The 21,113-nt window shown below is 42.2% G+C and overlaps 2 protein-coding genes across 3 annotated transcripts in view; one reads left to right on the forward strand and one right to left on the reverse strand.

Moving 5' to 3' along the window:
* Positions 1 to 133: 133 nt before the first annotated feature.
* Positions 134 to 8,418, forward strand: lmod2b (leiomodin 2 (cardiac) b). The gene is made up of 6 exons (XM_078282094.1): positions 134 to 409; positions 805 to 1,278; positions 2,354 to 2,614; positions 3,256 to 3,480; positions 4,785 to 5,243; positions 8,144 to 8,418. Exons 1-6 carry the CDS (start codon positions 134 to 136, stop codon positions 8,168 to 8,170), a joined length of 1,722 nt encoding a protein of 573 aa, XP_078138220.1. The 3' UTR covers positions 8,171 to 8,418.
* Positions 8,419 to 13,031: 4,613 nt separating this feature from the next.
* The window catches only part of LOC139919953 (actin nucleation-promoting factor WASL-like), a 34,161-nt gene continuing 26,079 nt past the window's right edge, over positions 13,032 to 21,113 (reverse strand). For both annotated transcript variants that reach the window (XM_078282036.1, XM_071909838.2), the window contains 4 exons: positions 19,110 to 19,263; positions 17,008 to 17,537; positions 16,811 to 16,919; positions 13,032 to 16,266 (listed from right to left, as the gene is read on the reverse strand). In XM_078282036.1, coding sequence (XP_078138162.1) covers positions 16,205 to 16,266; positions 16,811 to 16,919; positions 17,008 to 17,537; positions 19,110 to 19,263 — 855 coding nt within the window. In that variant the 3' untranslated portion in view covers positions 13,032 to 16,204. The remainder of the gene's footprint in view (positions 16,267 to 16,810; positions 16,920 to 17,007; positions 17,538 to 19,109; positions 19,264 to 21,113) is intronic.

Here is a 21,113-nt window from a genome sequence, read left to right on the forward strand (position 1 = left end):
ATTCAACTCAAGAAGTGGTCTTTCTGCAAGATTCAGAAACGGAACACCTTTTGCTCTTGTCGTGGAAGTTTTAACTGATATTGACTGGACTGATAGTGACTGAACCTCGAGCCTCGCTAATCAGGCTTTGGCCATGAGCTGCTTCGGGTACCGCAGAGAGCTGAGCAAGTACGAAGATGTTGACGAGGACGAGCTCCTGGCCTCCCTCAGCCCCGAGGAGCTGGCCGAGCTGGAGAAGGAGCTGGCAGACATCGAGCCTGACGCCAACGTGCCCATCGGACTCAGACAGAGAGACCAGACAGACAAGACCCCGACCGGCACCTTCAGCAGAGAGGCCCTCATGAAGTATTGGGAAAACGAGACGCGCAAACTGCTGGAAGACGAAATAGGCGGAGGCAGCCCCAAACCGGTCAGTGATGCAACTTAATTGGATTTGCTTGGCGTTTGTAAAATGTGCCAGAGAGATTGCTTAAAATACATAAAAGTAATGAGTAATTTAAAGTACTTAAATTACAGAAAATCACATAAAATCAGTCATTCACTGCTGCAGTTGCCTTAAAACTTTCTAGATTCATTTACAATATTAGGAAACATTCAAACATACACTGATTATAATTTACTTACAAGGTTACAGTTTCAAGAAGAATAGGTCTAGTTATAGCATTGCTTTTCAAACTCAAAATTCAAAAGTGACAACCACAAAAAATGCTGACCTCCCATCACAGATAGCCTCCATTGTCCCTCAACTTGTGTCTATAAAAGTCCAAGAGAGAATAACCATTTTAAAACTTTATCTAAACACAGGATGAGGAACAAGAGGAGGAGTGTGTGACAGAAAGAAACAGCGAAGCGGAGGATGAAAAAGATGACGAAAACGAGAAAGAAAAGAAAGAGTGCACAAAACAAAAGGAGGAGGAAGAAGAAGAGCAGGAGGAGGAGGAGGAGGAGGAGGAGGAAGAGGAGGAAGAAGAAGAAGAGGAGAGTGAGGAAGAGGAAGAAGCAGTAACAGAAGAGGAGGAGGAGGAGGAAGAACAACAAGATGATAAAACAAAACCTGAACCACCGAAGGATTGTGGTCCTCTGACACTGCGGGTCGACACCCCGATGCTTCTAAAACCTCAGAGGGCGGAGCCTATGAGACTGACTCCTCCCCCTCTACCTGCCGACCCCAACGCCACCGGCAACCCCACCGTCGTCGACGACGCTCTCGAACGAGCCCTGAGCAACGACCCTGAACTCACTGAGGTCAACCTCAACAACATTGACGACATCTCACAGGTAGGGTTGGAGATTTTTAACAAACAGTACTTTCACAGCAAAACATAAGGCGGTCATCCTGGATCTAACAGTCCTGAAAAATGTCGTAATTGTTAAAAAAGCTTTTTTAAAGTTCACAAGGTTAGTATTTCCTCAAGATTAGCTATCGACAATCTTGAGAAAGAAGGAGGCCGAAAAAGTATTTTCAAGGCAGCCATGTCAGTGGCAGCCATCTTAACTCCTGGCTTGCTAGCATCCTGCTCTATAACTGTTAAGTAACTTTTGATTCTATGCCAGTTTATTTTTAGACCTGTGGGCATCTCACCATAGTTAGGTGATGGAGAGCATAGTTACATATTCGGAGCAAGTCAAGTCAAGTCAAAGTTTATTTAAAGTGCAGTGTCACACCAAAGTGTCTCACAGTACACTTTACAACAATGAAACAATGTTAAAAGAATCAAAGAGAGACATAACAATAAATTATATAAAGATTAAACAATATAAAACCACACAAATAACACAGAAAAAACAAAGCAAACACTTCTTATTGTTGGAGAATGGGCAGCAACATACTGCCCTAAATCAATGGATTTGGTAAGGTTGCTGAGATGGAAGACGAGCTTTCTGAGGGTAACTTTTGCTCTTTTCATCATCCTGTGATTAACTGAATATCCACTGGTAGCAAAGAGGGTTTCTAGTTGCAGTAAATAAAATAGATGCTCATTCTAGCATTGTGTAAGGAGCAGGGTGGCATAGTTAGTACTGCCTCTCAACTGGAAGACTTGGGTTTAAGCCCCCATATTGGCAAGCATCTGCCTGCTGAAGTGTCCTTGAGCAAGACACTGGATCCCTACCAGCTGCAGGGAAGCTGTTATGCAGCCGACCCCGCTCTGACCTGCCTGTGGAGGGGGGCAAGCAAAAAGAGTTTCCCAGTGGGACTGAAAGGATCATATTATTAAGTACATTTTAAAGCTCCTCCCATGATATGCTGTGTCATGTGCCGTAATACATGTCAAATGATATACTGTCATGCTGATTCAAAAGGTTCCCTTAAATGTTTTGGAGAATATAAATATTAGTGTAACTCATCTCCCAGGAAATCCTAATCCGATTTGCTGAGGCGTTGAGGTCCAACACACACGTGCGGGTCTTCAGCCTGGCCAACACCCGAGCCGACGACCCCGTGGCGCTGGCCATCGCTAAGATGCTGCGGGAGAACTCATCCATCACCAGCCTGAATATAGAGTCCAACTATGTGACAGGGAAGGGGGTGCTGGCACTGGTTCAAGCACTTCCAGGAAACAACACCCTGACTGAGCTACGCTTCCACAACCAGAGACACATGTGTGGAGGACAGGTTAGTTGGTTGGTTGGTTGAGACATTATGATGCCAATAGCAACATAAATGTATTAACGATGATATGTCTATATTGTTCTTGTACTCAGGTTTTGGACCAGGCGTTAAATGTTTTTTTTTTTTTTTTTTTAATCTCAGGATCTAGACATAAACTAGACTTAAATCTATTCATATCACTGTTGTATGAAATTATCAATGTATTGAGAATTATTTACTACTACTTATAATTCAGAAAATATTAATTGAAAGATACACCCTGTGACATTCTTTATATGTTCACTCAGATCTCAGTTACAGTTTCAACTCATTCACACTGCCATATTGTAGACAAAGCACCTGGTTGATTTTCTATATGTTTAAAGTAATGATCTTAAAAGGATTGCATACTCCCTTTCCCACCTCTCCTCCTCATGATCTTCGTTCTCACTTTCACCGCTTCCCTTTTCCTCCTTCTCTCTCTCTCTTCCTCCTCCACTTCCATCCATCTCATCTTTCGCTCCATGTCAGTCCTCCTACTGTCTCCCTCTCTCTCCTCCCATTTTTCTTCCACCATCAATCCCACCCATCAGGTGAAAACTAAATGTGCAAGGTGTAACACTGTCTCCTTCCCTCCAACTCCCCCCCCCCCCCCCCCCCCCCAGGTGGAGATGGAGATGGTGAAGATTCTGAGGGAGAACTACACCTTGATCAAGCTGGGTTACCAGTTCAACCTCCCCGGTCCCAGGATGAGCATGACTGGGATCCTCACCAGGAACCAGGACCGCCAGAGGCAGAAACGGCTGCAGGAACAGAGGCAGCAGCAGCAGCAGCAGCAGGGCCACCAGGGGGCGCTGGAGGGAGCTGTTAACCCCCGCACCACTGCGCTGGTATGTAACTGTTTGTTCCATAGTAGATGTGTCTTCTAAAATGACTGACATAGGATCCTAAAAACCTTTTGATGGGCTAAGTAGGCTGGTCTTTAGCTGTTAAAATGCGGTGAACTGTGGTGGTTCTGATATAACTGACAATAAAATTATGTTCATCAAGTCTCCTACTCAACATCGTCCTTTACATCTCCCTGGATTACAGCACTCTCCCATGATGGCCTTACCTGGGGAGCATACTGACAGTTGAAATTGAAAATTTCACCTCCTCTAGAAAAGCAAACTTCTTTGGCCAGGCCATCACCGCTGCTAATAAATATATATATTATGGATAGATGAGCCCGCTCGCACATTCTTGCACAACGGGTAATTACAAATAACTCTTGTATGCCACTGCAAAAAATAATATGATCTGAGGGGAAGTCCACCACTTTTTATTAAAACCTGGCACCTGTGGATAGATTATATGGAGTCTAGACATGCTTGAGAATGAGTAACTTCAGCAGGGGGTTTCAAAACTAAGCAAACTGAGGAGGGTGGGAGACGGTCAATGAAAAGAGTGTGAGGTCAAGGGGCATAACGTGTTTTTTCTCTGTTGTGCAGTGTGGTATTTTATTTTAGTCTATGTTGGGTTTGCATTATGTTTTGACCACAGCTGCATGGACAAGTATGCTGAATGTTTGTACTGCATGATGATATGTATGTATTTATCCCCGACAGAAGTGTGGCGTAGTGTACCTTGTTTCATGAAAAAAATAAATAAAATAAATTCATACAACGTTCTGGAAAAACAAAGTTGTAATTCTCTCTCACCCCTCTCTCTCTCTCGCTCTCTCTCTCGCTCTGTCTCTGTGTCTCTCTCTCGCTCTCTCTCTCGCTCTGTGTCTCTGTGTCTCTCTCTCTCTCTCTCTCTCTCTCTCTCTCTGTCTCTCTCTCACTCTCTTTCTCGCTCTGTCTCTCTCTCTCTCTCTCTCGCTCTGTCTCTGTCTCTCTCTCTCTCTCTCTCTTGCTCTGTCTCTCTCTCTCTCTCTCTTGCTCTGTGTCTCTCTCTCTCTCTCTCTCTCTCGCTCTGTGTCTCTGTGTCTCTCTCTCTTGCTCTGTGTGTCTCTCTCTCTCTCTCTTGCTCTGTGTCTCTCTCTCTCTCTCTCTCTTGCTCTGTGTCTCTCTCTCTCTCTCTCTCTCTCGCTCTGTGTCTCTGTGTCTCTCTCTCTCTCTCTCTCTTGCTCTGTGTCTCTCTCTCTCTCTCTCTCTCTCTCTCTCTCTCTCTCTCTCTCTTGCTCTGTGTCTCTCTCTCTCTCTCTCTCTAGAAGGGAACACCTAGTTCATCGCCTTACAGCTCACCCAGAGCCTCCCCATGGTCCTCGCCCAAGCTCCCCCGCAACGACCCGGCTAAGAAGCAGACTCCCCCTGCTCCCCCTCCTCCTCCCCCTCCTCCCCCGCCTCCTCCCCCACCTCCTCCCCCGCCTCCTCCCCCTCCGCGGGAGAAGAAAAAGCCCACCAGGAAGATCGCGGAGGTGATCAGGGCGCACGAGGAGGGCAGCAAGAAGGAGGCCAAGACCAAGGGGAAGAAAGGGAAGAAGGGGAGAGCAAAGGAGCGGCAGAAAGAGGAGACGAGCAGCATCCTGAAGGAGCTGAAGAACGCGCTGAGGCCCGTGTCGGGGGAGAGGAGAGGGGAGGAGGCCAGCAGGCCCTCCACGCCACTGAGGTCAGCCCACGACCAGCTGATGGAGTCCATCCGCACCAGCAGCATCCGCAGCCTGAAACAGGTGAGTGGGGGGGTTGGTGCAATACAGGAAGACAGAGATAAACGGGGGACAGCTAAAGACATACACAAAGAGAGGCATTAGAGTGTTTGTGTGGGTAAAGGAGATCTATGTATGTATGTATGTATGTATGTATGTATGTCCACTACGCAGTCATATCAACACACTTTACACTCTATGCCATCGCCATAATACTGATTACAGGATCTGGATTTCCTCTTTGTTGGCACCTAGTCAGGAAAACGCTCTCATCTAATCAAAGTGATAACAGAGCCATCTGCTTGTTATGCAATAACACAAGGCAGGAACAAGGGTAGGGGTTCATTCAGTTCAGTTCAAAACGCTCCATGCTGTTTTACCAGCCAACTCAATATTTTAGAATAAAATAGGACTTCCAGATGATGTTTGGTTATCTGATGAAACTACCAGCCACAGCCAAAATATTACCAGCATTTGATTGGTTGATTGTGTTAATTTCCCACCTTGGTCTCCTGGATAAATACATGTGATGCTTGATTACCTTTAGCAAGGTAAAGGTAAAGAATGGGGCTGATTTGTTTAAGGCATCAAGCCAAAAAAGTGCAAAAAAGATTGCAAAAACAGATTCTTCAATTAGACATGGGGCAGAAAGATACTCAAAGTGCAAGAAAGTGAAAAATAGAGGAGATAAAGCACAAGGTCTTTTCAAGTAAACAATGACAAGGGAAAGCTAATAACTAGTGGTGGTTAGTAACGTATTCAGTTATGGCAATATTATTAATTTTCCCAGTAATGAGTAGTGTAACATATTACTATTTCAATTTCAGCAATACAAATGAATTACAATTACAAATCAAAACATGTCATTAATTGTGTTATCACTTCTAAATATCAGATTGAAGTTCCAACTAGTTTGACTTTTATTGAGCAAAAGGATGACAAGAACATTGGACAGCAGCCCTTTTTAGTTCCCATGATCCTTCACTGGCGAGGAAATTGAGTTATTGTGATGTTTGAAGATGAGGAAGCAGGATACAACTTCCAGTTTTAGGGGGTGTAACTTAAAAGTACCGTCACTACTCCCAGGCAGTAATAAGTGATAATGTTACTTTTGAAATGAGTAATTCAAGAGCAGTGTATTATTTTTTTCCAATAACAAACCCAACGCTGCTAATATTTTGCAGAGCCAATGGGCTAAACGCAGACAAAGGCACAGGTGGACTAATTTGATTCAAATGTGGAGAGCCCACTAGCAGTGAATTTGCTATGATCAATAGTAAACAGTACAGAATTACAAGCAGATATGAGGAGCGCACAGTGCCACAGAACTCTCAGTGTAAAGTGACAACACTACATTACAGTCGCATCGCTAAAACCACGCATGAAACAAACTGCACAAAGATATCTGCAGGCAAGCTGAAGAAGAGAGTTTAATTTAGATCTGACAGAGAGCCAGCGGTGTGTGAGTCATCCCTGCGGCTGACATGGTACGTTCCGTCTCTACACTGACATAGGTATGATGCAAATGTCAGCCAAGCTCTCAGTTGAGTGGAGCACCCTCAACCTGTGGAGGAGGATAAAAGGATAGAGAGAGAGAATGAGGGGGAGAAAGGAAAAAAATAGACCGAGACAGAGACAAAGAGACGGGGAAACAGGGAAAGAGAGACAAGTCTTGGTGGAAAAAAAAGCAAAAAAAAAACAACCACACTCACCTAATTAGAAAACCCTCTTTAGTGCTTAGAAACAGTGGTGCATGACAAAGAAAACTTTTTAGCTGTGCATATTTTATGAAATGCATTGATTCCGTAGAAAGATCACTGCACACTCGACTACTATCTTTGCTAAAGTGCTAGAGGTTCTTCTACTATAAAATGTATTGAGAATTAAAAATAGAGACATCTGGAAATTAAGTAAGCCTGAGAATTGTTTTTCTTTTTTTTGAGTGCATGACATTTTTCGTCTTTGGTAAAGGAGGAAAGAACATTACCTCTGCTAATGTTATGTTGCAGTGCATGTTGTATGTTATGTTGTTACAATGGAAAATCAGCGCTGCCCTCAGATGGCGGGGGCTCCTAGCTGTGAAATTCCAGCCACTTAGTGCAGGTATTTATAGAAACGGTTCACTGGAGCTTTGATAAAGACAGATAGGACACGTTACCACAGCACACACCGACAACACACAATCAACAACACAGCCCACTTATAAACACTTCATTTGTTGACACCACAGAGGTGATCATGCAACTTTACATGCACATCAAAAATGCAATTATACTGAGATTAAGGCAATAACGTGAGGTGTGGCCCATGTAAACGGCATACTCTGATTATGTTGATTATATTCATGTGATTATACGCAAAGTAAGCATAATCGCAGTAACATATATGGAGTATTCTGCTTTGATTTGCATTAATAAAAGTAAAGTTTATGTTACAGGTGTTGGAAGATACGGATTAGATGGATGTCATGAGGTTTTTTAGATGACATTAACCTTAACCAAAGTTGTTTTACTTGCCTAAACGTAACCTTTAGCTAACCTTTCCAGGTGACAAACAGGTGGTGTGTCCAATTCGTGCTGGAGAAACTGATTTCACAAAATTTTATGAGGCCAGCTCGAGGAATTCAAACTGTAGAGAAATGTGAAATAGAAAAATCAATCTTCCAATGCCACTGCAGTGAAAAATAGCAGCAGCAGGAGCAGGAACTTATGGGCCGTCAGCTGGTCTATAAAGGCTAAGCACATACCATGTACTTGCAACTTGTAACATCATGGGTTCGATTCCAGCTGATGACTACTCTCACATGTCATCCCCTCTTTCACTCCTATCTTTATTTTCAATATCATATTAATATAATAAAGCATAAATGCCTTAAAAATATTCTTAAAAACTGCTCTTAAAACTGACATGCGGTCATTTTCCAGGTGGATCTCCCACATCATCTTCGATAATAGAAGCGGAAGAACCTCACTGGTCCATTTGTTGCCATGGAAATTGGGAATTTGAATAATTGGATGATGGGGAGACCAACAACGATGAAAGCAGAAGGTGAAAACGTGTTGGGATTACTGAGGAGAAAATAACTGAATTTTTACTCATGAAAAAAATACTGGAAAGTTGCACTGCAGTAATACCTTTACATTTCAAGAAAAATCTTGTAATCTCTTACTTTAAGTTTTTTTTAATGTATTTATGCATATTTGAGAAAAGTATTTTCAGTTTGAAATGACTTGTTTACTGATATAATGTTTTCTAACTGGCGATTTTCTTGTAAAATTGTAAATATTTTCTGTTAGTTGAATTATGTGTTTATTCCTAAATATAGCCATGTGGTGTTTACAATATCACAGTAATTAAGACTCATTCACTGCTGTCTTCACTGTTATTGCATACTGCGCACAGCTCCACTTGAAAGTATCAAAAGTTATTTTGCAGGTAATTTCACTATCGTTGTGTGCACAGTCACAAATCTTCTGTGCACTGGTGTACTGGAGAAAAAAGGGATCAAAATCTGCACACTGCATTCTAACAATTCACAATGTATGACAAGTGAAGGCAAAGAATAATCACTACTACCACAGAAGACTTCAAGATCAACTTATAATACGTTATTAAAGGGTAAAATAAACTCCCATAGGATACTTTAAAGCTGCACTAGGCAAGATTTTTGTGTGAAAAAGAAAGAAAGCTGAAGACAGAAAGCTGGACTCACATTGGATCTTTTGCCTCTCTCATCCCTTTTTAGTTTAAAGACTGGCCGGGTTGAGCTAGCTGTGTGTGGTTTACTGACATGTTGTCATGTTACAAATGTTACAAACAGTTATCCCTCAATGCCATTTGGAGCCACCAGTGTCCAAAGGTGGCTAGTGCAGCTTTAATGTCTTTCAGTCATAGACCTATCATCCTATGCATCATAAGGGTTAGCAGCAGAGAAAAACATAGGCCTGCCTGTGATCATCCTAAACCTCGGTTCAGCATGAAAAGGCATCACCCATAAAGTACAGTAGGTCCCATCCAAAAACTATTCTGGATTTAGCTGGGGTCAGGGGATTACTTTGGATGGACCAGACCCAAGAGCCGAAGGATTTAGCCAATTGAGAGATGGGGATGCTTGGTCGAGAGAGAGAGATGGCGACGCGAGAGAGAGAATGAGCGAGGGAGATGACCGATAAGAGAGAGAGAGAGAGAGAGAGAGAGCGGTGGATGGGAGATGCGAGGGAAAGAGCGAGAGAAACTGAGAGGGGGGATGATAGATGAGAGATAGAGAGAGAGTGAGAGCTAAAGATGGAGAGATGGAGAGAGAGTGAGAGATGTGAGATATAAGTATCGCTCGCTCTAATCCTGCTCCTGTGTGTGTTTGTGTGTCTTGGAAGAACTCCCTGGCTCCTAAATCCACAGTGCAGCTGTTCAGAGACACTGCAGCTTTCAGCGGTCGCAGCGGCATCGGCAGCAACAGCCTCCAGGGGAAAAAACGTCAATTTAAAAAAGCAAATTAACTTAACCTCTGAGTGTTTTACGCAGCTGACATCTTGCACGAAAAAAGAACGTGGAAGAGGAAATCCAACCTTAAACTAGACTTAACTGTCCAAGATTATGGGAAATATCACAGGCATTGTGTGTTAGGGTACAACTACACATTTAGTCTCATATTCAGCCTTCAAATCTTATTTTTCTTAAACCGAGAGAAAAATTCGGCCAGTGAGGAGAAATAACTAATAATAAAATCACTTTTCTTTCAGGAATTTTCTAGAAATGAGTGTCAATATCTTGAAACAAGGCAGGAAAAGGCTTTTCACTGCACTACGATGAAGAATGACACCTGGTTCTACAAAATTCTTGAAACAAAAGTGAAATTGAAAGGCCATTGGCAGATTTTTTCACTTTTATTTCATTTTAACAAATGTAATTGATTTTGGGACTCAATAATAGACTAAATTACTTGTTAAGATGGAGATTTCTTGCAGTCAGGCCTGCTCAATGGCCCTATCAAATGGAGAACCTCACTAAGCACCAAGCATTCCTTTTGCTGAGTGTTCCTTCACTCAAGTGCAGCACTTTATTTTGTCTGTCAGTCTATCTGAAGAGGCATCCGAACAATGTCGAGTCCTTCCTGGTTTAGAACATCATTTGTTAACAGGGACTCTGCACTCAGGCTGGTCAGCGCATTATACTCATGGAGAATGTCTATTTGAGAGATTATTTTCATGATGGACAGAGGTTTTCAAAAGTCATAATCTATGTGAAAGTTTATCACTAAACCACAACATCATATGTGCATATAGTCACGTGAGGGAGAGTAGATTATTTTTTACGTATTTATAGTCATAATTCCCATCTTTTAAAGGCTGCAGGAGTCCTGATCAATCCTCTTCTCTGGCAACCAACCATACTTTTATTTTTCAAAACCAAACACATGCCCATATCCCACTCTATGAGATTGTTGCAACTCTGTTCATCTCTGGTACAAAGCATCCATGGATGCGTTGGATGTCATGTAAACTCAAGGCGACTGTTCAAGCCCTCTGTTATATTTTCCATCATCATCACAATCCATGTATCAGTTATCTTCAGGTTTAAACTCCATTTTGTCTTTTCTTTCTCTTCCTCTACATCTCCCCTTCTGAGTGAAAAGACTAATCAACACACCAAGGGGTCGGTGTGAGTTTCATACTCATAAACTCTTAATAATTCCTTAACTAAAGAGTATGCATGTAATAATGCATAAATCATATCAGCTTTTTAGTGAAGTTCCCCCTTGAAACATATTTTTTGCGATCATTACTTTCAAAGATTAAACTTTTTTTATGGACAGGAGTCAAAAACCAGAAGGTTCATGCTGTCACCTGTATTAATGCTTGTGTGTGTGTGTATGTGTGTGTGGTGTCTCTATGGCAGCACTGTATCCAAGTAGTGCTGCCCCACTAGTGGAAAGTGCCATACCTGGTCTAATCCCCTTTATAAGCTCTGCAGCAGAGAGAAGGGATGCAGGGCCAGTGTGGTGTCAGCTAAAAATAAACAGTAAAGACATGGAATTAAGAAGTCTATTGTGTCCATTTGTGTATGTGTGTACACACTGTGAATATCAGGGTCCATGCTTAGAATCTTCTTCTAAAACAGAACCATTATCAGAGTTTTCCCAGTGGAACTAAAAACCAAATAACCCACAACCACCAGCACTGACAAAGAAATAACAGGGAGAGACATTATTTACTTTTATTCCTCTTTTTTCAAGGAGATTGGAGCGCTCTATAGGTTCTATGGGCTTTTTATTTTCCTGCTGCGTGTCTTCTTTTCTTTACATCTCACTGACTCGCCGTTTGCTAAGAAATCCTGACGCAGGGATTCATATCTGATTCTAGTGGGTTCATGTGTACCTGGGAAAAGATGAGATGGCAGCAGTCTGCTTAATCTCCTGATCGGCTGTAACTGGTCCTGGCACACACACACACACACACGCTGGATAGATGATACACGGGGTCAGCGGCTGCAGTCTCCAACTTTCTTGCTCTCCCTTGATCTCTCTGTCCCACATACACAAGAGGAGACATGGATACAGGGGTTAGCGGATGGAATTTCTCCCTCTTACACACATTTCTAAATGGATTTGGGCTGTTCTCCTCTACCTTCAACTCTCACTTTCTCCCATACACACACACACACACACACACACACACTTATAGATGGCTATACAGGGGTGTATTGGAAATTGTATCTTTACTCATTGTAAGAAAGATACAAGTGCCTCTCTTTTGCTTTCATAGATGGACACAGGAATTTACTTACTGTATCTCTTTTATGCATCTTCTATCATGCATCTCTAACCCTCCCCTCCACACAGCAACAGCCCCATCACCATCTCTCTCTCTCTCTCACACACACACACACACACAGATGGATACAGGATTACTGGCTGTACTTATGCTCTTTCCCTCACTCACTGTCTACCTGGCAGGAGGGGTAAAATGGTAGCAGTACAGGATGCGATAATCCACTGCTCAGCTGTTACTAGATCTATCCCACTCCCTGTCTGTCTATTGCTGGTGATGAGGTGTGTATTCATCACTTCTCACACACACACACGGACAAACAGATGCACATGCTCAATCTCATACTCAGACAGACATAACTGGACTAAATGAAGGTAACAAATATGTTAGGTGTTTGGAGAGGGTTGCTAAAAAGCATCTCTTATTACTGCAATTTATACTCCTCTACCTTACCTGACACACACACACACACTCTCTCACATGTAGGCACAGACACACATACTGACACAAGGATGGACAAGAAGAGATTTAGGTCTTCAGGGAGAGTTGTTAAAAGGAGCAGACATCTGATCACAAGTTAAATTGTACTCCCATGCAAAGGACATGAGCCTATTTGTGGGTGTGTGATTAACAAGCGTGCCAGCATCCACTCACTCATCAAACTGCACACAACCAGAGGGCATTTTAAACACATCCCAGGACCAAATACACACCATCCAATGGGGGGACAGACTATCCAGACCGCTTGTTCTATAATGAAATGGACATGAGTGAATTTAGGTGATGTGAAAGATGATCCCTTAAGGATTTCACAAATTATGTACTGTAGACTTTCATGGGGATGGAGGGGGGAACTGGAAGAGAAGACTAACATGTTTCTAATGGGCTATTCTATCATCAAAAAAACGGTTGTCTCTGAATGGGGACTTTATTTCCCCAAAAATATGAATCCTGAAAACAAAACTTTATGGGAAAAAGAAAACAGAAATTCACACTCCAAGGACACACATTGTGGTGGTAAAAGAGACCCAAATACCAAAGTAAGTAAATATCAACCTTTTATTTGAGTGTACAATGTAAGAGTTCATTATTTGTCCAGCCTCACTGGGAAGGCTTGGTGTCCATAACATCTTATTAACCGAGTTACCTACAGAAACTAACATCAGCGAAAACATGGCTAGGTTTCCCAAAAGTATCTTGGTATTCGAGAAGAGTAGCGTTCTAACAACAAGTAGCAGTTTGTCTCCCCAAGACAGAATTTAAAGAGGACACCAACATTCCTCTTTTCACTTACCGGCTAGCAGTGTGACAAAGGTTAACCAAAAGAGAGGAGAGACATTTTGAATTTCATTGTTATTTTTCTTTACCAGGTTCTTGTCACAATGTGGGGGCGAAAAGTTTCTGTATTGGCACTTCAGTTACCCCCAAAAAACATTATGTTAGCAATATCAGCATTCCTCATTCAAAACAATGAAGAACACCAACTGCTCAATGCTGTTAGTTTCAATCCATGAATACTAACACTGCTAACAAGTTTTTAAGGGTATTTGAAGTGCAAAGGTAGACATTTTTCCACCAATACCACATGAAGAAAAATAACATCTTGACCTGTCACAATATCTCTTTAATGCTGACATGCTTTTGGGAAACCTCACTAAGGTCTTAGATTATCAGGTCTAGACGACGACGACGACCACACAGCCAGGTTTCATTAACAAGATGCAGAAGCTGAGCGGCTGGGACAAGGATTTCTTTTTTGGACCCAGCCACTGGTCCTGTAGCATGCCATTCCCATGTCAGTTGTTTAATTTTACAAATCGTGACCAAACCTCATAATCTATAGACCTTGAAGCCTAACCTGAAGTGGAGGTAAAGATATATTAGCACTCTGCCACAGAGGAGCCAGAGCCGCGGACAGAGGGAGTTTGGCCAGGTTGCAGTATGGCTGCCATGCGGCTGCTTCTTTTCTTTGCACAAGAGCTATTTGATTACATTACATAAATGCTGCCCAGATAACATTGTCTTAGTGAGACGCCAAAACATTTTACAAACCAGCTTTGCAATGGTCGTAGAACACAATAAATGGGTTTTCCATTCATTTCTTATTTCACTAAAGTTTGACATGCATCAAAACATTGCTGTTGCAAAGCTTTAAAAATGTTTCAGCTAAATGTTAATGCAGTGTCTGAACAGGTGGAGCAGCTAGCCAACACTGTACAAAGTGGTTATCACTGAGCATAGAGCCTATTGTGGAGCAAATATGGCCGCCATATTGAAACCTGCAGTGACCAAACTTTGTCTATGACTCTGAAAAGAGCAGCACTGGTGTCTTTCAAGGTAGATACAACATGTTAGCTACTCTGTATGGATTCTGGTTAGTAGGCAACACGCAAGTATAGAGAGCACACATTAGGCCATAATGTCAGGATCAGACTCTGGTCAAATTGTTACTTGCTATAGTTTGGTTTCATTTGGCTTTAGCACCAGATGGGTGGGGTTTAACACCTCAGGACACTTCACACAGCGCCAGCGTATCTGTCAATCACTGAAAAGTATACTATCAGATTTTAAATACTTTCCTGTGATTGCTGAAACATTCTGGCACTAATTGTACTGTCCTTAATGGCAAACCCATCTTGTACTAAAACACATGCTAAGAATTACTGGCAAATATTATTTGACCCAGGTCTGGATCTGCATACATTTATTTGGTCTTTGTAGGTAATTATAGACAACTTTCTTAATTCTGTATTTAAGCTATTCCTATATACCTCATTAATCATAAACTAGTTTAGTGAACAAAATATTGTTACTTATCCAAATAAATGCTATGAATCTAATGTGTTTCTCCCTATACTACTGTGTTAGCAGTTAGTGTCTATAACAGATAAACGCTAATTTAGCTCCACTGTTTCTGTACAGTAACTTAGCATCTGGACCCATTAAGCGTCAGGTCTGTAAAATTAAAACGTCTTTATTCCTCAAGATTTACATGATGAATGACCTGATTCAAACAAACAGGTATTTACCGATACTCTGGTAGCTACTGTAAAAAAAAAAATAAAAAAAAAAGAGAAAGAAGATAAAAAGAAAAACAAATGCATTATTTCCTCTGAATCTGTAGTGTGACGATGATAAAATAAAGAAACTAAAATTCACAACAGATAGCCCGCCGTAATGTTGTGGACTACCTGTGTGTGTGTGTAGTGTGGTGTGTTAACGGTTAAAAATGCTTAATGTCCAAGTGTATTTTGCCTCATTATTTAAAGCATATGTATGTTCCATAACGATACAGACCTGAAATTGTCCTGTATTCATGCAGCGAGTCTCCTCTTTCAATTTGTGCAAAAATATAACAAGACTCAAACTCTGGAGCAAATTTACAGTTGACAGCAAATGAAGCTAAATATTCCAAAAAAGAGCTTTTCTTTTTTTTTTCTTCTTTGTTTTAAGAAAATAAGAGAGTGCTAAACTAGGATCATTTGAATAAGTAAAAATAAACTAGAGAGCGACAGGGTATGAAAATAGTTCGATTTTTTTTCCCTCCGACTAACAATGACGACATGATGAAGGATTTCTGGCAAATTGTTCTCCGAGCCTTCCCTTCAATCACTGACCAAAAGAAAGAAAAAGAAGAAAAACATTCAACTCTACAGTTCAACAGACAATTTGATGTAAAATTGCACGTTAATCTGGGGAAAGGGAATATGAGAGAGCAAGACAACACACGAGCGAGAGAGAGGGACAGGGAGAGAGTGAGAGTGTGTGGGAGAGAGAGAGGCGACATATGAGAGATGGATGAGTGACAGAAAGATGGAGGTGATAAATATAGAAGAGATGGGGACATGAGAGGGGGGAGAAAGAGATGCAGACAGATGGATTGAGAGAGAAAAAGCAAAAGAGCAAAAGTGAGAGATGTGAGATACTGGTGTCACTCACTGGAAAGAGATGGAGAAGAGAGATACAGCCAGGCAGCGAGAATTTGACAGAGAGAAAGAAGAAACAACAAACTTTACAGTAAGATACGAGAATGACATTTACAGATTAAATGAGGTATTGCACAGATTAATAAAAAAAGCATAAAGGCAACAAAAATATACAGCAAATCGATAGAACATTTACATTTATAATTTGAAATTAAAGATTTGTTTTTTTTAGAAAGACAGGAACAATTTAGTGTCATAATCATCCGGGGGTTCGGGGGGAGGAAGAAAATCGCTAGTCGTCCCATTCATCATCATCCTCAAAGTCCTCATCTTCGTCGTCATCATCATCCTCGTCTATGGGAGGGAAGGAGATACAGTTCAGTTCATATAAGCAAAAAAGTGTAAGCAAAGATAGTGGTGAGAGTTTTGGGTGAAAGGAGCCGAGCTAGTAACGTTAGCATTTAGAAAGGTTTTTATTTTTTATTTTTTTTCAGTATCTGAGATTGTTCGAATGATAAAACTATGCTGCTGCAGTGTTTTGTCTACTTCCCTGTTCCATTGTTAAAATTTTTGCCTAACGTCACAGGCACGCCTTCTCTTGCCCCGTTCGTCAGGGGCTTTCTGGATGTGTGCAGTAAATCAATAATTTGCCATGACTGAAATGTGGTTTTGATATCGTTTGAAGTTGAATGAAAGTGAATGGCGTCAGGAGGTAGGGAAATAAGTTTCACGGTAAGTTTTTCTGTGATAACAGCATGTAAAAACCCCAGGAATTGTTAGACGGGAGAGAGGGCACGGTGGAAAATGATTTTAACGTTCCTTCCTTTAAAAGAAACACAACATTATAAGGTAGTTGACTTGATGGAGGGTGTGTCTGTGTTTTCGTACGCATGTGTACCTGAGGAGTGAATGGCCTTGCTCCTCTTCTGCATCACCTCCATCAGGGCCCCTACGATGCCTGCCGAGGGGGCTGGGGTGGAAGGGGCTGAATCTTGATTATCATCCCTCTGGAGAAAGGAGAGCAGGAGTAAACAAAGTTAAAGCACCTCACTACAGCTGGGCGGGGCGGGGTGTGTGTGAAGAATGAATACTCACAGTTTTAAGCTGGATGCCTTGTCTGATTTGGTCCAGGAGAGCGTCTCTGCCGGTGGAGGACACTGGCCTCTCTTTCTGCTCCACCTTCTTCAGCTGGGTGCCTTCTCTGATCTGACTCAGCAGCGCCGACTTACCGCCGCCCTCCCCTCCGTTAGCCTCCGGGAGCGGGGGAGGAGCTGGGGGAGGGGGACCGGGAGGCGGGGGAGGAGGAGGCGGAGGCGGCGGCGCTCCGACACTGGAAGGAGTCGAGCAGGGAGGAGGAGGCGGCGGGGGAGGCGCCACAGGCATGGAGGCATGGGACGGGGGAGGGGGAGGGGGGAGAGAGCCTCGGCTGGGCGGGGGAGGAGGCGGGGGAGCGGACACGCCTGGCCGGGAGGGCGGGGGAGGCGGGGGCGCAGAGGTGGGGGCTCTGGAGGGCGGAGGGGGCGGGGGTGCGCCCCGACCCCGGGCAGGAGGAGGGGGAGGGGGGGCCGAGCCATGGTGAGGGGGTGGGGGAGGGGCGCCGCCTCTGGATGGAGGGGGCGGAGGGGCTGGAGGAGACAAACGTACAAAAGAAAGTCAAAAAAGTCACAAAAAAAAATATTATTATACATCCTTTATAGTTCACATCATAGCCTTGTAAGACCATGCAGATCTCATAAGCTCTGATTTATTTTCACATCTCAATGTCTCCAAATGTGTTCCATAAATAAGAGACAGCTTGCAAGATCTGGATGGTCAAGGGAATTCACACCATGCTTCTGTCCAAAATGCTCATCAGTTCTCTAGCTGTTGCTGGTGTCACACCATGCAGTTATGAAATCAAGCCACTGGGGGCAGCCTTGCTTCATGTAACTGTTCTGAACTGAGCATCTTAAGAATAATATTGTTGTTAAGATGCCATTTTTGGGCACATCACTTTGAGAGCAGCACAAACTATAAATATCTGGAAGAAAAAGCTTCACTGATTTATTTAACAATTCAATAACTGTCAAACTACTTAAAAATACCTGTAAAAGCCTCACACAGTAAGATTAAATTGTTAGGTCACATTAAAACTCTGTATATGCACAATAATGAGCTGTCACAGCAGATTCATGCATAGAAACCTACCACTCCACCTGGGCGGACCTGGGGATACAACCACACTAGTTAGATTACCCTGTTATACACTGGTCTTAAATGGACAATCAACCCTTTAAAGAGAATTTACATATTGTCAGTGTCCTGCAAAGACTGAAAAACTTTCCAAAACATGGTCACGTTACGTTTATTGCTACAGTGGTTGGACTTGTCTCCAGGGTCATCAAATATTTCTTACAAATGGGGACAGATATGGAGGTTTAATTTATTTTTTGCATATATTTAAATAAAGCAAGATTATAAAACTGGAAATGAAAAAGCAGGCAAAAGAGGAACTAGAGAGTTGGCAATCTCCAATGTCAATTTATCACCAGAATTTGAAGAGATAGGAGGAAAAGAAAAGACCTCAGGACACTGACGATATGTTAATTCTACTGAGTGGAAACTGCTGTACTTGTTCTAACATATGAAAATAAAGATCTGCTAGTGATTAATTACAGCCTGTGTCGGCCAGGCAAGTAATAGGTCTATGTTGATGCCAGAGCACACATCACATATATCCCATAATCTGTCAGAGCAAATACACATCCTCATTTCTTCCTGTCAGCGCAAACACGGCATACAAAACAATATTTAAGAGAAGACCCACAAGGTGTTCCTGCAGAATATTTTCCTGGGTGGGGGGCTGTGCTGCAGTATTTGAACCATTCTACATCAAAAATTTCCATCAAAGCCAATACAGATGACAATGTTTAATGTGGGGTGGCACCTCTGGGCAAAGTGGCGGGACACTTCCTAATTGTGTGTTGCACTGGCTGAAGGTTTTTAAAAAATCCTTCTTTAGCTCAATCCTCACCTTCACCTACATTTCTCCTTCATGTATGGAGATTTAGTAGGTGAAATCAATAAGCAGTAATATTTTTCACCTGGATTCATTTGTCCAGTTTATCTTATTGAAAGAGAAGATGTCTCTAATGTTTTGTACAAACAGTATATCAGCTAATGTGTTTTTTAGATTCCCAAATTCCTGTCTGCCTCACCTTGTCTCCGTAGCTCGTTTTTGACGGCCTCCACTCCTCCTTTCTTCTCGATGAAGTCGTAGATGACCTTAGATGTCTCCTTGTCCTTCAGCTGAGCCTCAGAGATGCCACACATATCAAACAGGTTCTTCAACTCTGGGTCCAAGTTATTCAGCTGCAGGGGGAGGAACACGTGTCATTTAGCAGATGCTTCTATTCAAAGTGCCATGGATGTATGAAGTATCGGTATGTAAGCATGGGGTTAGTATGGGTGCTAATCGATCCCCTAACCTTAGCAATATAACTGTCATGCTTTACCAATCAAAAGCATCAACAGGTAGCATTTCACTTAGCTCGGGCCTATTATGGTGCAACAGCTTGAGAAAAAGCAACAGATGAAGTCTGGATGAAGGGGGGGATTTGATTGATCATTCTGCTCAGGTACATTTGCTCAGAGTTGTACTGATATGACTAAATTATTAGTAAATAATTTGAATTCAAACAGTGGCAGTGGTGTCCAGTCCACTCAGTGAGGTACTCAGACCAGCAACATCAACAACTGAGGTCAACTCGGGTTACTCAAATCAAAAACAGTATCACCCTCCTGATTACTAGAGGAGATAATGGCAACAGCAGAGTGGCGTTCCTGGTGCTCTCATATCCACACACACACACACACACACACACACACACACACACACTTTGGTCTTATATGTTAAAAGGCTGTTATGTGCCTTCACTGCATTGCTGTATTTATGAACATTGTAGCTTAGTAACACACTATGTGACTAACATGTTAAGAGTTTGGTTAGACATTTGAAGAAACAGGATCACCCAGTTAGCTACACAACAGGTAAAATAATTACATGTACTACTATTCTTAATGTTTTCAATAATTTACCAAATTTAAGTTAGACATTGGTTCTAATGGATGTCTTTAGCCAAACCAATGGTATCATTATGAGCAAACCGTGACAAGCAATAATAGATAATGTTTAGTTTTATATTGCTGAGTAATCGTGCTTTTTGAGACACTTTGAGCTATCCCTCTATGAAAAATGCAGAATGGGACCACGATGCTGTAGCCAGCCCTCATACTGCCACCTGGTGGTGTTTGGGGAACACTATCAAGTTGGCACCCAGGAAGAAAATTAAGGACTCATTAACCCAGATTCCAGTACAGGTCAAAACAGGTCTGGCCAGAGCTTAAATCATTATCTGTCACGTAAGTCCCCTCATCAAACCAACATTTTTGTGTTTCATATCGCATGTTGTTGCCAGCAGAGTTGATGCAGCAAAACCCAATAAAGCCACAAAAAGCTGTTCAACTGTTTCCTGTATGAGAGGTCATATTGCACCTGTAGCATGTGTGTCAGTATGTGTTGTGTTTCTCTGTTATCTGTCAATATGACTGTGCACCAGTGCCACCAAGACAAACTCTGTTACTGTTATTGTACTTGGCAGATGAAGTGATTCTGATCTTTAGGTATAATACATTCAAATCCCTTCCTACCCAAAGCCCAGCAGATTAAATAGGCTTTTTTTCCGATGTACTCTTATGATTCAGTGGTCTACGTACAGCATGTATCCTGCAAGTTTCTCCAAACAGTTCCTCTTAGTGGTGGAACAGTGTAGCAGAATTGCAGCAAGAATATGAAAAGTAGGACTTCTATGATAGGTTACATCTGCATCCCTCTCTTTAAATCACTTGTTCATATATTTAGCGGTTCATTCACTTGTTGATTGATTCATATTTTGGCAGTAGCCTGAGGTTTCATTTCATAGTCAGCTGATCCCCCTGACCTGCATGATCTCATACTCATCATCCAACATCCACCGTAATTACTGATGATGCTTTTTTATTTTTTTTTTGGGGAATGAGTCCGTGGATTATGCAGATGCAGGTTCATTCCCTTCCCCCCAGAAATCTCCTTGTGTAACACTAGTGATGACTTGGCTACGCAGCGCGGCTTAATATTTCCGAGCTGATATTGAATTTGTAAAATCTGTTCCTGAGAAGGACAT

The sequence above is a fragment of the Centroberyx gerrardi genome, chromosome 24 (genome assembly GCF_048128805.1).
Source record: "Centroberyx gerrardi isolate f3 chromosome 24, fCenGer3.hap1.cur.20231027, whole genome shotgun sequence".
Classification (NCBI taxonomy): Eukaryota; Metazoa; Chordata; class Actinopteri; order Beryciformes; family Berycidae; genus Centroberyx; species Centroberyx gerrardi.

Bases quoted from the DNA above. Each gene is read 5' to 3' on its own strand.
- lmod2b (XM_078282094.1), top strand. From the start codon at position 134: ATGAGCTGCTTCGGGTACCGCAGAGAGCTGAGCAAGTACGAAGATGTT. The intron at 410-804 runs GTCAGTGATGCA...ATCTAAACACAG, and splicing joins GCGGAGGCAGCCCCAAACCG to GATGAGGAACAAGAGGAGGA. The intron at 2,615-3,255 runs GTTAGTTGGTTG...CCCCCCCCCCAG, and splicing joins GACACATGTGTGGAGGACAG to GTGGAGATGGAGATGGTGAA.